Source organism: Salmo trutta, chromosome 29 (assembly GCF_901001165.1).
Source record: "Salmo trutta chromosome 29, fSalTru1.1, whole genome shotgun sequence".
NCBI lineage: Eukaryota > Metazoa > Chordata > Actinopteri > Salmoniformes > Salmonidae > Salmo > Salmo trutta.
In genome coordinates, this window is record NC_042985.1 from 27,576,661 (window position 1) to 27,594,098 (window position 17,438).

The window sequence follows — 17,438 nt, forward strand, 5'->3', positions numbered from 1 at the left end:
TAATTTGTGGTATTTCCTTCCTTAATGTTTTTGAGCCAATCAGTTGTGTTGTGACAAGGTATGGGTGGTACCAAGTCCATATTATGTTAAGAACAGCTCAAATAAGCAAAGAGAAATGACAGTCCATCATAACTTTAAGACATGATGGTCTGTCAATCCGGAAAATGTCAAGAACTTTGAAAGTTATTCAAGTGCAGTTACAAAAGCCATCAAGCGCTATGATGAAACTGGCTCTCATGAGGACCACCATAGGAAAGGAAGACCCAGAGTTACTTCTGCTGCAGAGGTTAAGTTCATTAGAGTTAACTGCACCTCAGATTGCAGCCCATATAAATGCTTCACAGAGTTCCAGACACATCTCAACATTAACTGTTCAGAGGAGAATGTGAATCAGGTCTTCATGGTTGAATTGCTGCAAAGAATTCACTACCAAAGGACACCAATAATAAGAAGAGACTTGCTTGGGCCAAGAAACAAGAGCAATGGACATTAGACCGGTGGAAATCTGTCCTTTGGTCTGATGAGTCCAAATTTGAGATTTTTGGTTCCAACTGCCGTGTCTTGGTGAGACGCAGAGTAGGTGAGCGGATAATCTCGGCATGTGTGGTTCCCACCGTGAAGCATGGAGGAGGAGGTGTGATAGTGTGGTGGTGCTTTGCTTGTGACACTGTCAGTGGTTTATTTAGAATTCAAGGCACACTTAACCAACATGGCTTCCACAGCATTCTGCAGTGATACGCCATCCTATCTGGTTTGCGATTAGTGGGACTATCATTTGTTTTTCAACAGGACAATGACCCAAAACACACCTCCAGGCTATGTAAGGATTATTTGACCAAGAAGGAGAGTGATGATGCTGCATCAGATGACCTAGCCTCCACATTCAACTGACCTCAACCCAATTGAGAAGGTTTGGAATGAGTTGGACTGTAAGAGTGAAAGAAAAGTAGCCAACAAGTGCTCAGCATATGTGGGAACCAAATGCCAGGAGTGTGCAAAGCTGTCATCAAGGCAAAGGGTGACAACTTTGAAGAATCTCAAATATAAAATATATTTTGATTTGTTTAACACTTGTTTGGTTACTACATGATTTCATATGTGTTATTTCATAGTTGTAATGTCTTCACTATTATTCTACAATGTAGAAAATAGTAAAAATAAAGAAAACCCTTGAATGAGTAGATATGTCCAAACTTTTGACTGGTACTGTATATTCATTGTACAGCCTTACCTATGGATTGTGCACCCATGAAACGGGGTATCAGCCTACTCAGTGACACCCACAGAACACAATTTCATTATCAGAATCATATGTGTACTTTTACAAATGTATTATTTATAAATGTTTACAAAAATGTTGACGTTAATGCCGTAGTTGTAGGCCACATTTTCGGTGAAAATCACGACAATGAATGTACCTTAGCTGCCAGCCTGGCCTGATATTGCGACACTATCTAGCTACCTACTTCTCTCCTTACTGAATGACGTGTTGTTGTGTTGCCAGCTTTCCAGCAGAAATGTTCCCCATTGGGCAGTAGACTGTATCACGGTGACATCTAGATGGTTGCTACCAATATTTGAAGTTTTTTATCGTGTAGACTGCTATCCTACTCTAAATATAATCACGTGGGATGGAACAAATTCACCGCGTTAGCGACATGTGATACAACTGGCCCGTGGGGGAGCACCTCGATACAAAACCGTTGTACTGGTCATTCACACGGCCTTGTCGTTACGTTAGCTGACTTCCAGATGGTGACCAATACTATAATTATTTCCCACTCGTCCATTGAAATAAACATCACTTTATTTTACAAGTTTTAATTAGTGCCAATTGAATGCTGCTGTTTTGCCAAATAGTCCGCATAAACTAGGCTCATCAGGACGACTGACTGAACCGAAGCCTTTCGTCTCCACTCGACTCTCAACTGCACGACATACGTGATCAATTTGGGCACCAGGCGTGTCCATGTTAATGATTTATATATATACACTAGATGACATTAAGGGGGCGCTAAGTTTACGTTTCTGTACCTCCATCTTGGCACTTCCCCCCAGTGTAAAACAAATATTTTGGAAGCTACAGAAATACATGTATTAATGGCTACATTCGTTTTTGCCACGTGCATTATATTACAGACAACTTAATGCAAACTTTAAATTATACTATGTGAGCTAAACGTAAAAAAACGAATAAAATATCTATTTTTAAATACTTCAAGTATAATTTTTAGAGATTAATAATGTTACTGTCCCCACTACAACACAACAATACTTAAATACATGTAATGTTGTCCTTGAAACATGTAATTGAGGAGTGGCAATATGGCCGAGTGGTGGCTTCAAATCCTCTCATTGCCAATACACAACATTAGCAATCCAAGATTTATAAACATCTTTTGTCGGAATAGCCTCTCCCTCTTCCAAAAGAGAACTGATTCAGCTCATACTGCGCATTCTGAATTTGGAAGGAGGAAGGACCAGTTACAATCTCGAGCATCCCCTTCCAGCCCCATGAAGCCCACCGACATGGCTAAAGAAGGAACGGAGACGACAGAGGAAACTGAGCACATGATAGAGAAAAATGGAGCAAAAGAAACAGAAACTGTATTATCTGCAGGAGATGCCAAAGAAATGCGAGCCGTAATACTGTCCGGTTTCGGGGGTCTCAACAAACTCCGGGTAACCAAGAAGGCGATGCCTGAGCCACAGGAGGGAGAAGTGAAAATTCGCGTCAAAGCATGGTAAACGTTGCATATTAAACTGTTGATTAATTGTTACATTGATGCCTGCCTATATGATCTTAAAATATAAATGATGCGAAGTTACCACATTCATAAGTGTATTGCAACATGTTGCAGATTCTGATTCAGTATGGGCGAGCCATGAATAGACCTTGAATTAAAGTAGGTTAAACTCCACCTGTGTAGTTTGTAAAAGTGACACGAGAAAATGACTCATTGCATTTATGAAGCCACATGTCCTCTGAAGTTTCACTGTCTGTAGTAGATGATGAATAAGGACTGTCTGTGGAGCAGTCACGCAAATGAAAAGCAAAAACACCTGTAATGTTGGAATTAATAAACATTTGGCTTGATAAAGGTATTTGCTTGGCTTGTTTTTGACTGATCATCTTAATGAGCTTTTATTGGCTATGGCAGAAGGGGGAATAGTTACTGTAAATACCTCAAGCCAGTTGAAATGGATTTTGTCATTACAACTGGCTCATGCAAAGTCCTACACTTGTGGTATTTGTGCTCTATTCTCTTATGATCGCCAACTTGGCATTTAGTAAGTCGATTCTGATGAGGGATTGGATAATTGTCTTTAGGCCAACAATATTGTTTTGTTGATAATATTGAAATACACAAACTATACCTTCAACAAGTGAGAAGCAATTTTTCCATAAAAGGAAGAGCCTGTTACAGATATGCGCTATCACAGATTGGCTATTTATTGTTCAGTACATGTGAATCACCATGGCCTTGGAACTGTAGCCCTTTTTAATAGTCTGGAATTCAAGCATGGGTTTGGAGATATCAAACAGCTTGTGTTGTGCTTATGACTGCTCAGGCATTTATTTATTAACATATTTTAAGTCTAAGTAACATTTATCAAATAGTGAAAATGTCCATCATGCCAATATTGTGTCTTCTCCAATCCCATAAGTTAAAAATAAATAACTTTGCTTGATTGTGAGGTTAATATCAGAGACATTTACTGTTGCAGTGGCTTGAACTTCCTGGATCTTATGGTGCGTCAAGGTAATATTGACAGTCCTCCGAAAACTCCACTTGTCCCTGGATTTGAATGTTCTGGAATAGTGGAGGCGATGGGAGAAAACACAAAGGGATTTGAGGTCAGTGAATCTAGATCACAGTATGTTACAGATATTATGTTGTGGATTAGTAGCACAACTAAACTCAGCAAAAAAAGAAATGTCCCTTTTTCAGGACCCTGTCTTTCAAAGATAATTAGTAAAAATCCAAATAACTTCACAGATCTTCATTGTAAAGGGTTTAAATACTGTTTCCCATACTTGTTCAATGAACCATAAACAGTTAATGAACATGCACCAATGGAAAGGCCATTAAGACAATAACAGCTTACAGACGGTAGGCAATTAAGGTCACAGTTATGACAACTTAGGACACTAAAGAGGCCTTTCTACTGACTCTGAAAAACCACAAAAGAAAGATGCCCAGGGTCCCTGCTCATCTGTGTGAACGTGCCTTAGGCATGCTGCAAGGAGGCATGAGGACTGCAGATGTGGCCAGGGCAATAAATTGCCATGTCCGGACTGTGAGATGCCTAAGACAGCGCTACAGGGAGACAGGACGGACAGCTGATTGTCCTCGCAGTGGCAGACCACGTGCAACAACATCTGCACAGGATCAGTAAATCCGAACATCACACCTGCGGGACAGGTACAGGATGGCAACAACAGCTGCCCGAGTTACACCAGGAATGCACAATTCCTCCATCAGTGCTCAGACTGTCTGCAATAGGCTGAGAGAGACTGGACTGAGGGCTTGTAGGCCTGTTGTAAGGCAGGTCCTCACCAGACATCACCGGCAACAACGTCGCCTATGGCACAAACCCACTGTCGCTGGACCAGACAGGACTGGCAAAAAGTGCTCTTCACTGACGAGTTGCTGTTTTGTCTCACCAGGGGTGATGGTCGGATTTACATTTATAGTCGAAGGAATGAGCGTTACACCGAGGCCTGTACTCTGGAGTGGGCTCGATTTGGAGGTGGAGGGTCCGTCATGGTCTGGGGTGGTGTGTCACAGTATCATCGGACTGAACTTGTTGTTATTGCAGGCAATCTCACAGCTGTGCGTTACAGGGAAGACATCCTCCTCCCTCATGTGGTACCCTTCCTGCAGGCTCATCCTGACATGACCCTCCAGCATGACAATGCCACCAGCCATACTGCTCGTTCTGTGTGTGATTTCCTGCAAGACAGGAATGTCAGTGTTCTGCCATGGCCAGCGAAGAGCCCGGATCTCAATCCCATTGAGCACGTCTGGGACCTGTTGGATCGGAGGTTGAGGACTAGGGCCATTCCCCCAAGAAATGTCCGGGAACTTGCAGGTGCCTTGGTGGAAGAGTGGGGTAACATCTCACAGCAAGAACTGACAAATCTGGTACAGTCCATGAGGAGGAGATGCACTGCAGTACTTAATGCAGCTGGTGTCCACACCAGATACTGACTGTTACTTTTGATTTTGACCCCTCCTTTGTTCAGGGACACATTATTCCATTTCTGTTAGTCACATGTCTGTGGAACTTGTTCAGTTTATGTCTCAGTTGTTGAATGTTGTTATGTTCATACAAATATTTACACATGTTAAGTTTGCTGAAAATAAACGCAGTTGACAGTGATGGGACGTTTCTTTTTTTGCTGAGTTTATATTGATCTCACTTTGCATTTTTACCCCCCAAAATATTGATTTGTGTTACAGTTTGAAATGGTTAATGTTGATATTTTGAAATTCATTGGTCAGAGTAGCATATGAGGTTTGGTGCATTTCTAAAACAAACCTGTAACCATGTCACCTCCAAAAATAGCATTTATCATATTTTATAGCTTACACTTTCCTCTCTCCAGATAGGAGACCGGGTTGTGGCTTTTGTAAATTACAACGCCTGGGCAGAGGTGGTTTGCACACCGCTGGATTACGTCTATAACATGCCTGATGATATGACTTTTCCTGAGGCAGCGGCCTTCTCCATGAACTTCGTGGCTGCCTACATGATGCTGTTTGAGGTTGCCAATCTCCGAGAGGGGATGTCAGTATTGGTCCACTCAGCAGGAGGGGGTGTGGTAAGTCAACTCCCGAAAGGAGTAGTAAAGAAAAACACAGCATCTGAAAATGATATCAGGGATGTTACTATAGATACCGCCAAGGTGTGTAGCTCTGGTGGCTCTTGAGGGTAATAGCCTGTGGCTATTATCAGACAGCTCAGATGCTGTTTGACATAATGCTGTATTCATGATTGAAGATGATGGTGAGATGTGGCTGAGAAAATGACATCTAGGAAAGATGTGACTGTGGTTGAAGATAAAGCGTGTCTGGGCTGTGCTGGTTACAGTATATATGCACACAGACTCTTCAGACCTTTTTTGTTTTGTTTTACAAGACATTGAATTATCAGGCTCATGTAGCACATTTCCCTTTAGCAAAAGCACTGTTAGTGATTTCCAGCTTTAATAATTAAACGTAACTATACTCTAGAGATGCTCCTACAGACTGTAATTCATGAACAACATGAACAACATCAACATCAGATTTCAGACTGATGCACACAATAGGGTATAACTCTGTTGTTTAATTCACGTATGTAGTACCATACTGTAGTGGAGATGGACAAGAAAACATTTACTGTCTTTACCTAGTGTGTTGAATGATTAGAACAGAATGAGAATAATTATTATAATTATTTTTCATATCAAATATGGATTATGGTTGGTAAAGCTGGGATGCATAACCTGTGGAAATGTCATTGTCTGGATTGGCCTTGTGTAATAGTGTCTTGGAGAGTCTGACTGGGATTGTGTGGTGTTTTTCAGGGTCAAGCTGTGGCTCAGCTGTGCTCCACTATACCCAGCGTCACTGTGTTTGGAACGGCCTCATCTTTCAAACATGAAGCCATCAAGGACTCTGTGACCCACCTCTTCGACAGAAACATTGATTATGTACAAGAAGTTAAAAAGTAAGGTTTGTTTTTTGTTCTACAATAACAATTATTGGGCTAAAATATTTATTCTAAACATAGAGCTGCAGCGGTAATTGTTCTGCACAATTGTTATGAATAAGACTAATTTGTTAGCAAATGTGTAATTTCATTGGATCTTACAGGTTTATTAAAATATGTTTAGATATAATTTCACATAATTACTAAGAATCTCTTTTGGTTTATAATGTGCAATTTGATATGTACATATGAATTGCCAATGATAATGTGATAACGTAGAACACAGGGCATGTAGAGCTCAGGGAGGATGCAGATGTTAGTTGATGCCATATTTGGACGTGTGTGGTTGCGGTCCCCATGGCAACACACAGCTCGTCTCCGAGAGCAACGGCAGTGTGTGAGGCAGAGTGCTCAGAGGCTTTCTGAAGGCAACCTGCAACAGGCTGTCTGCTGGGGACGTGGAACAGCTGGGCCAATCAGGAAAGCGCCCTGATGCCTCATAAATACTATGCCCATTCAGATCACACTGCATGTCGTTGTCTTGTCTGTTCCAAACATATTACTCACCATATGTCTGTTGCAGAGGGACAAGTGAGAGCCATGAGAAAACGAGTTTTGGTTAGACATGGAAATAAAAGTGCTTAAAACAAATTGGCTCCCTATTTAAAAAGAAGATGGAGAACAATCTCTGGAGGGAAAAAAATGGAGTTTTGGTGCAGGTACAGACAACTAGCGCAAAAATAATATTGCGATATTGTCAAAACGATATGAAATATCGTCAAAAATAATATCCCGATATGTAAATGTATGGATTTTGTCACCCATCACTAATTATCATGTTTGATTGGCAATCAGTGCAATCCATAGGAATGCTGCCTCCTCAATAGGAGACAATCAGAAAAGAACCCTCTATGCCAAGGCCAACTTCATGTCTACTGTCTAATAGGAATAGAGTTTTGGATGTGAGTCATGCAGTCAGGAGGCTTAAAGCATGTCCATCTGATAATCACATTCTGAATTTATTCTGAAGTGCTTTATAAATGCATACATTCAACCAAGCTTTCCTCTTGAGTTCCTTTCTTAAGGAGCCTAATCCTTGGTTCCCTCTCAGTACTTATTGACAGAGGGAGAATACTGTCTGCTTGCATATCACAATGGTAATAAATACAGCCATATCAGAGGGAGAGGCAGATTAATAAGCCTTTCATCTCTGTGGCCCCACATTCCTTTCAGGATCAAGAGCAAAGCAAAATTAAATTGGTCTTAAGTCGCCCCTTTTACAGTATGCAAGGCCATGGGCATCATAAGACCACCGAGCAGTTTAGCCAAGCAGGCGGGCAGGCCACCAGGCAGAAAGGAAGGCATTAGGACCCCTTGATCAGAACATGCCTCTCATTCTTTCTTTCACATTGGTGCTCTTAAGTGAGTCATGCCATGAAAAATCACACCGATGGCTAACCTGTCCAATGCTTATAGGTCTTTTAATACTGTATCACTTGAAATCAAGAGTGGAATTTGATTGAACAAAAGGCTGATCGAAATGTCAATAAACTGGATTGTTTATTATTTGATAAAATATATAAATGTAACTATTGAAATCTGAGCTAAACATTGAATGGCTAATAGATTGATAGGCTTCTTATGAAGCCTGCAGTTGAGGCTGTCTGTAAATGAGGAACATGTTGATTCTTGTTAATTGAATTTCCTTTATTTGGTAGGATCTCTCCAGAGGGAGTGGACATCGTCCTGGACTGTCTGTCTGGGGAGAACACTGGTAAAGGCCTCGGTCTGCTGAGGCCTCTGGGAACCTACATCCTCTACGGTTGGTGTCCTATCAGGATGCTACTCATAAATTTGCTACATTGTGCCACCAGTATCGCACATAAGACTCTTGAGATATGATGTGGTGTTAGCCTGTGAATGATGAAGTATCTTGAGTGACATTTTTAATTTACAACATTTCAAACTTACTGACAGGTATTGTATATAGGTTAGGCACCATTGTACTTGTGCTATACATATACAGTGCCTTCAAGAAGTATTCATACCCCTTGACTCATTCCATATCTTGTTGTTTTACTTGATTAAATATATATATTTTTTTATATATTTTTCTCACCCATCTACACACAATACCCCACAATGACAAAGTCCTTTTTTTTTTTTTTAAATGTTAGCAAATTTATTCAAAATGAAATACAGAATTATCTAATTAACATAAGTATTCACACTCCTGAGTCAATACATGTTAGAATCACATTTGGCAGCAATTACAACTGTGAGTCTTTCTGGGTAAGTCTGTTAAGAGCTTTGCAAACCTGGATTGTACAATATGTACCCATTATTCTTTAAAAAATTGGTTGTTGATCATTACAAGACAACCATTTTCAAGTCTTCCCATAGATTTTCAAGCAGATTTAAGTAAAAACGGTAACTTGGCCATTCAGAAATATACACTGTCTTCTTGGTAAGCAACTTCAGTGTATATTTGGCCTTGTGTTTTAGATTATTGTCCTGCTGAAAGGTGAATTCATCTCCCATTGTCTGGTGGAAATAGGTTTTCCTGTAGGATTTGCCTGTGCTTAGCTCCATTCTGTTTCTTTTGTATTCTGGAAAACTCCCCAGTCCTTAACGATTACAAGCATACCCATAACATTTCAGCTTTTCATTACGAAATACATTTAAAAAAAATTACATTTTACTTTGACATTATGGGGTATTTTATTGTGTTTATGCCAGTGACGAAAAATCGTAATTTAATCTATTTTAATTTCAGGCTGTAACACAACAAAATGTAGAAAAAGTCAACTGGTGTGAATACTTTCTGAAGGCACTGTTTCCTATGACAGCTTAGACGACAAATATTTTTAAAGTTTCTTGAAAGATATAGGCTCAAGCTCTTCAGACTTTCACCTCGTCTAAGGACACTTAGAATACAGATGGTCCTATTATTTATTGGTAATATCCCTCCATCTACTCAATAGTCAATCTGGACAGAATTTAAGCGACTGCTTGAACCTCATTGAAAACCAGGCATTCAAATTGATAAAAAATGACACCTGAATATATTTTACTGCCCCTGGCTTTTATCCACATCTGAATTGTTTAATTACAAGAGCCTTCTTGGGTTTCAAATAATGTAGAATTAGTGTTTCTGTCAGTATGACAGTCGTGGAGTTGTAACACTAGTGCGGCATGAATCAATTTATAATATGACGGTGAACAGAGTTCATTAGCTGTGCCAGGGCACGCTCTGCCAGATCAAAAGGAGGCAACCACTCCTCCCCCACAATCACCTCTCTTCACCTCACGGCTCTTTACGGTTCACCCATCACTTCAGCCCAACAGTTAACACCACCACCCTGTCTCTCTCTATAAGCTTGTGTCTTTGTTTTTGTGTTTTCAGGCTCATCAAACATGGTGACTGGGGAAACAAAGAGTTTCTTCAGCCTTGCAAAATCTGTGAGTTAGAAATGCTGAGTCTGTCACTGAGTTTACAGAATGGAACAGTCTGTTTAATATTTATCGAACATTCATTACTTACATTGAAGCACAAATTAGTTATTGGGGTAAGTGATGTGTGTGTCTCTGGTTTGACTCCCCAGTGGTGGCAGGTTGAGAAGGTGAACCCTATTAAACTCTATGAGGAGAATAAGGTCATTGCTGGATTCTCGCTGCTCAACCTCCTGTTCAAGCAGGGCAGGTGTGGGCAGGTGAAAACGGTGGTGGAGAAACTCTTCTCCCTCTACAACCAGAAGAAGATCAAACCTGTGGTGGACTCCCTGTGGGCACTGGAGGAGGTAAGGGGACAGCTGGTGGGCAGGGACATTTCCTTGAACACATCTGACATGATGTCTTTGACTGGCAGGTCTACAATCTGGGAATGATCCACATGGTCACTAAGGAAACACAGATGGGTAGGGAAGTTTTAGAGAAGTTGGTATGGGAACATCTTGGATGGAGTGTCGTCTGTTGATTGTCACTGTTGTTAGTGGACGTTGGTTCGGCCCGCAGATGGCAGGTGGGCCGTTAAGACCGGTTGCTGGTTTTGATGGCTGCAGTTATGCGACGTTCACATTCACGCCCACATGTATTCCATACATCAATCTCTCCTCTCCATCTCTGCCAGTGCATCTCTCTGGGTGTCTTCCTCTTTCTGTTTCTACACTGTCACCAACTCTGTTAGTAAAGAAACACAAATGTGACATTTGGGTGTTTCACACATTCTGCTATTTCTGCGGACTTGATAGTGGTTAGCAGGCAGCTCAGCACGGAGGGTCATAGAGTCATTTATTGAGACTACACTCCTGCTGCTATGAGGTAGATGATTGGTGGTTTAATTATTCACAAGATCCCCTGCTTATAGAATAGTGAAAAGCTTTCCGGAGCTTTTCCTCTCCATTCATATTACTGGTGTTTACCTCCACTCAGTTATATTTATTTATATAGATATACAGTATATATACAGATATTCACCTAAATCTGTCTCAAGTGAAAAAATGAATAGACAAATTGAATTATTTCTGTCCTTCCTATCCAATGTCTAAGACACTACTGTACATTTCAAATCAAATCAAAGTTTATTTGTCACATGCGCCGAATACAACAGGTGTAGACCTTACAGTGAAATGCTTACTTACAGGCTCTAACCAATAGTGCAAAAAAGGTATTAGGTGAACAATAGGTAAGCAAAGAAATAAAAACAACAGTAAAAAGACAGTGAAAAATAACAGTAGCGAGGCTATAAAATCTTTTTGGTTTCCTGAGGGGGAATAGGCTTTGTCGTGCCCTCTTCACGACTGTCTTGGTGTGCTTGGACCATGTTAGTTTGTTGGTGATGTGGACACCAAGGAACTTGAAGCTCTCAACCTGCTCCCCTACAGCCCCGTTGATGAGAATGGGGATGTGCTCGGTCCTCTTTTTCCTGTAGTCCACAATCATCTTCTTTGTCTTGATTACGTTGAGGGATAGGTTGTTATTCTGGCACCACCCGGCCAGGTCTCTGACCTCCTCCCTATAGGCTGTCTCATCGTTGTCGGTGATCAGGCCTACCACTGTTTTGTCGTCTGCAAACTTAATGATGGTGTTGGAGTCGTGCCTGGCCATGCAGTCGTGGGTGAACAGGGAGTACAGGAGGGGACTGAGCACGCACCCCTGGGAGGCTCCAGTGTTGAGGATCAGCGTGGCAGATGCGTTGCTACCTACCCTCACCACCTGAGGGCGGCCCGTCAGGAAGTCCAGGATCCAGTTGCAGAGGGAGGTGTTTAGTCCCATTTATCCATTCCAGGAAATGTGAATAGTTTCTCTGGTAAGGCTGACATGTTGTTATTTGAGTAGAAACAGTCAAGGAGATACAGTGTGTCATGTGATTTGATTGAATTACATTGTGTTGGTCAGGCGGCCAGTTCAAATCACAGAGCCGACCTCTCTGATTCAGAGGGGTTGGGTTAAAAGCAGAAGTAAAGTGTTGGTTGTGTGCACTAGACGATAAAAATAAATGCCATCCTTTCTTTGCTTCATTTTGGAGCTGAAATTGCTGCCTGCAAACATGTTCTTGCGTCATTCCGGTTTTGAAGTTGCAAAATAATTGGCCTTTCCAGCAGAGAGGGGAGTGCGAGGAAAGCCTGTTTGAACAGTAGGGGACTATATGTTTTATTCGATAAATTTTTTCTTGTTAGAAAAACCCTCCACTTATTTGAACGATGACCCTGTGCCCACCAGATGACTCACAGTGTTGTCTCTCAGAAGGATGGCATAGATACTTATTCACTCCCTCTTTGATCTTGGCTTCTACTCAATGTGCCCAACATTCTTTAAGAAGTGAATTTTGCCTGTAATCAGAGAATGTTCATGAAGACCTTTAAAAAACTATAGAAACTCAGAAAATGAAGTTTATTAGAAATGTAGTGAGTGTTCAGCAGTCCTGGTTTGGTACATGATTCTGTACAGTACACTCTTAGAAAAAAAGGGTTCCAAAAGGGTTCTTCAGCTGTACCCATAGGAAAACCCATTTTGTTTCCAGGTAGAACTCTTTTGGGTTCCATGTAGAACCCTCATTGGAAAGGGTTCTACCTGGAACCAAAAGGGTTCTACCTGGAACAATAAAGCGTTCTTCAAAGGGTTATCCTATGGAGACAGCCGAAGAACCCTTATTGGTTTTAGATAGCACCTTTTTTTCTACGAGTGTACTGTTAATCTCTGGGGTATGTGGGACGCTAGAGTCTCATCTGCAGGACACACTATTCAACAGCCAGTGAAATAGCAGGGCGGCAAATTCAAAACAACAAAAATCTCATAATTCAAATTTCTCAAACATACAACTATTATATCCCATTTTAAAGATACACTTCTCGTTAATCCAACCACATTGTCCGATTTCAAAAAGGCTTTACGGCGAAAGGACAGCGCCGAGACAAGAAAAACCACACAGCCATTTTCCAAGCAAGGAGAGGCATCACAAAAACCAGAAATACAGCTAAAATGAATCACTAACCTTTGATGATCTTCATCAGATGGCACTCATAGGACTTCATGTTACACAACACATGTATGTTTTGCTCGATAAAGTTAATATTTATATCCAAAAACCCCATTTTACATTGGCGTGTAATGTTCAGAAATGTTTTGCCTCCCAAAACTTCCGGTGAATGAGCACATCAATTTACAGAAATACTCATCATAAACGTTGATAAAATATTCAACAGTTATTCAAAGAATTAAAGATACACTTCTCCTTAATGCAACCGCTGTGTCAGATTTCAAAAAAGCTTTACGGCGAAAGCAAATTTTACAATAATCTGAGTACAGCGCTCAGATATCAAAACAAGCCATACAGTACCCGCCATTTTGGAGTCAACAGAAATGACAAAAAAATTACATTATAAATATTCACTTACCTTTGATGATCTTCATCGGAATGCACTCCCAGAAATCCCAGTTCCAGAATAAATGTTTGTTTTGTTCGATAAAGTCCATCATTTATGTCCAAAAACCTCCTTTTTGTTCGCGCGTTTAGTCCACTACTCCAAATGCAGGAAGCGTGCGCAAAATGTCACGACGAAAAGTCAAAAAAAGTTATATTTACGTTCGTAGAAACATGTCAAACGATGTATAGCATCAATCTTTAGGATGTTTTTATCATAAATCTTCAGTAATTTTCCAACCGGACAAGACCTTTGTCTTCAAAAAAGAAAAGGAACACAGCTAACTCTCACGTGAGCGTGCGCCTCTGAGCTCATGTCATTTTCTCAGTCGTCTACTTCCAGGAGCTCTTATTCTCTCCCTATTCACAGTAGAAGCATGAAACAACGTTCTAAAGACTGTTGACATCTAGTGGAAGCCTTAGGAAGTGCAAAATGAACCCCAGGTCACTATACTGTATAGGCAATCACTTGAAAAACTACAAACCTCAGATTTCCACACTTCCTGGTTGGAATTTTCTCAGGTTTTTGCCTGCCATATGAGTTCTGTTATACTCACAGACATCATTCAAACAGTTTTAGAAACTTCAGAGTGTTTTCTATCCAAATATATACTATGCATATCCTACCTTCTGAGCCTGAGTAGCAGGCAGTTTACAACGGGCACGCCTTTCATCCGGACGTCAAAATACTGCCCCCTACCCTAGAGAAGTTATTAAATGTCCTCTTGTTATATGGGCTCCCTTGTGTTCAGAAAACAGCCTTTGTTGAACAGCCACCTCTGACTTGCTTGAAGATCGCAAGCAATGAATAGAGGACAAGATTTATTTTATACTGAACAAAATTATTTTGATTTATTTTATTTCATCTTTATTTAACCTGTAGGCCAGTTGAGAACCAGTTCTCATTTACAACTGCGACCTGGCCAAGAAAAAGCAAAGCAGTGCGACAAAAACAACAACACAGAGTTACACATAAACAAACGTACAGTCAATAACACAAAAGAAAAAAAACGCAACACGCAACAATTTCAACCATTTTACTGAGTTACAGTTCATAAAAGGAAATCATTCAATTGAAATAAATACATTAGGCCCTAATCTATAGATTTAACATGACTGGGTAGGGGCACAGGCATGGGTGGGCCTGGGAGGGCATAGGCCCACCCACTGGGAAGCCAGGTCCAGCCAATCAGAATGTTTTCCCCCACAAAAGGGCTTTATTACAGATATTAATTCTCCTCAGTTTCATCAGTTGTCCGGGTGGCTGGTCTCAGACAATCCCGCAGGTGAAGAAGCCGGATGTGAAGGTCCTGGGCTGGCATGGTTACACGTGGTCTGCAGTTGTGAGGCCAGTTGGGCGTACTGCCAAATACTCTAAAACGACGTTGGAAGTGGCTTATGGTAGAGAAATGAACATTAAATTCTCTAGCAACAGCTCTGGTGGACATTCCTGTAGTCAGCATACCAATTGTGCACTCCCTGAAAGCTTGAGACATCTGTGGCATTGTGTTGTGACAAAACTGCACATTTTAGAGTGGTCTTTTATTGTCCCCGGCACAAGATGCACCTGTGTAATGATCATGCTGTTTAATCAGCTTCTTGATATGCCACACCTGTCAGGTAGATGGATTATCTTGGCAAGGGGGAAATGCTCAATAACAGGGATGTAAACAAATTTGTCCAAAACATTTCAGAGAAATAAGCTTTTTGTGCACATGTAACATTTCTGGGATTTTGGTTTCTTGTTTTTCCTTTTGATCCTATCAGGCTTGTGGTGGGAAAGTGACAGACTGACTCCCCACTATTCTGCATGGTTGTCATGGTTTCAGAAGTTGATCTATCCACAGCGTTCTGCAAAGTCATGCCAAGATGGATGGCGCCTTTAAATGCTCACACCAGAATAGGAAAGAAAGTGATTGAGGAATTGAAATCCCTAATTACAGATGTATCACACTGATATGGCATACTGTAATAAGTTATAATTTTTTTCCCAATCAAGATTTGTAATTAGGAAATCATTTTGAGTTGGTAAATTGACTTTTCTCAAAGGCTTCCCTATCTTAGATCTGTCCATTAGAAACATTTTGCGGATTTTTGACTTACAGGCTTTCAGAGTGTTGACTAAACCTACAATCATTTTACTCTGGGGACTGTATGTACTGCACTTGTAATAATATTGACAATGATATTACTCCTCGTGTGCAACAATAGTGCAGGCCTGAGTTGGTCAGAGAGATATGACTGACCTACTGTATTCATATGGTCCCTTTCCATCAGGAGACATAATGTGATGTGTGATGAATTGAGATCTGTCACTTGAGTGCTTTGATTACTACCAGCCTGCTGTTCACGTCTCCCCCAAGAGGGCTCTTCGGAACACATGTTCTCTATCTGGAAGCCTCCACCACACAGAGAGTCATGTTTTGGATGTGAAGGTGTGTTCTGCCTTATGCCGTCACAGCATGGAAAAGTGTTATTTAGAAAGTCAGGGAGATTAGTACCTGCTGCTCCATACTCAAATCAAATCAAATTTTATTGGTCACATGCGCCGAATACAACACCTTACAGTGAAATGCTTACTTACGAACCCCTAAACAACAATTCAGTTTAAAAAAATACGGATAAGAATAAGAGATAAAAATAACAAGTAATTAAAGAGCAGCAGTAAAAAATAGCAGTATATACAGGGGGGTTCCGGTACAGAGTCAATGTGCGGTGGCACCGGTTAGTTGAGGTAGTATGTACATGTACAGTGAGGGAAAAAAGTATTTGATCCCCTGCTGATTTTGTACGTTTGCCCACTGACAAAGAAATGATCAGTCTATAATTTTAATGGTAGGTTTATAAAAGACAGGTGTCTTTTATACAGGTAACAAGCTGAGATTAAGAGCACTCCCTTTAAGAGTGTGCTCCTAATCTCAGCTCGTTACCTGTATAAAAGACACCCGGGAGCCAGAAATCTTTCTGATTGAGAGGGGGTCAAATACTTATTTCCCTCATTAAAATGCAAATAAATTTATAACATTTTTGACATGCGTTTTTCTGGATTTTTTTGTTGTTATTCTGTCTCTCACTGTTCAAATAAACCTACCATTAAAATTATAGACTGATCTTTTCTTTGTCAGTGGGCAAAAGTACAAAATCAGCAGGGGATCAAATACTTTTTTCCCTCACTGTAGGTAGAGTTAATTAAAGTGACTATGCATAGATGACAACACAGAGTGGCAGTGGTGTGTGTGGGGGGGGGGACCTAGAAGCCTCTTGGACCTAGACTTGGCGCTCCGGTACCGCTTGCCATGTGGTAGCAGAGAGAACAGTCTATGACTAGGGTGGCTGGAGTCTTTGACCATTTTTAGGGCCTTCCTCTAACACCGCCTGGTATAGAGGTCCTGGATGGCAGGAAGCTTGGCCCCAGGGATGTACTGGGCCGTACGTACTACCCTCTATAGTGCCTTGCGGCCGGAGGCAGAGCAGTTGCCATACCAGGCAGTCATAAGATGTAATAACATACTAACTACGTGGTCTGTAACACCTGACTGATACGTCTGCAGACTAGTCACTGCCCGGAGCAAAACTACTCTGCTAATCATGAGGAGACTGCAGCTGGTACCGCAGAAGAGGGCGAGAGAGTGTAAGGGCAGAGAGAGAGAGAAATTAGTGAAGGTTAATGAGAAAGCAAGGGATAGTGGAGGATAGTGTTGTGAAAGGGAGAGGTTTGAAGGAGGCTTCAGTGTTTTAACAGTTTACAGCATCGCTCACACTAAAGCTCAGCCCTAATAGTCATCGTTGTTTATGATCCTACTGTTCTGCTTGG

General features: G+C 41.1%; 1 protein-coding gene across 1 annotated transcript in view; it reads left to right on the top strand.

The window, feature by feature from the left end:
- Positions 1–1,270: 1,270 nt before the first annotated feature.
- The window catches only part of vat1l (vesicle amine transport 1-like), a 32,454-nt gene continuing 16,286 nt past the window's right edge, over positions 1,271–17,438 (top strand). The window contains exons 1-7 of the mRNA XM_029721549.1: positions 1,271–2,744; positions 3,730–3,859; positions 5,615–5,830; positions 6,578–6,720; positions 8,421–8,524; positions 10,109–10,164; positions 10,308–10,502. Of these exons, the coding sequence (XP_029577409.1) occupies positions 2,326–2,744; positions 3,730–3,859; positions 5,615–5,830; positions 6,578–6,720; positions 8,421–8,524; positions 10,109–10,164; positions 10,308–10,502 (1,263 nt within the window). The 5' untranslated portion in view covers positions 1,271–2,325. The remainder of the gene's footprint in view (positions 2,745–3,729; positions 3,860–5,614; positions 5,831–6,577; positions 6,721–8,420; positions 8,525–10,108; positions 10,165–10,307; positions 10,503–17,438) is intronic.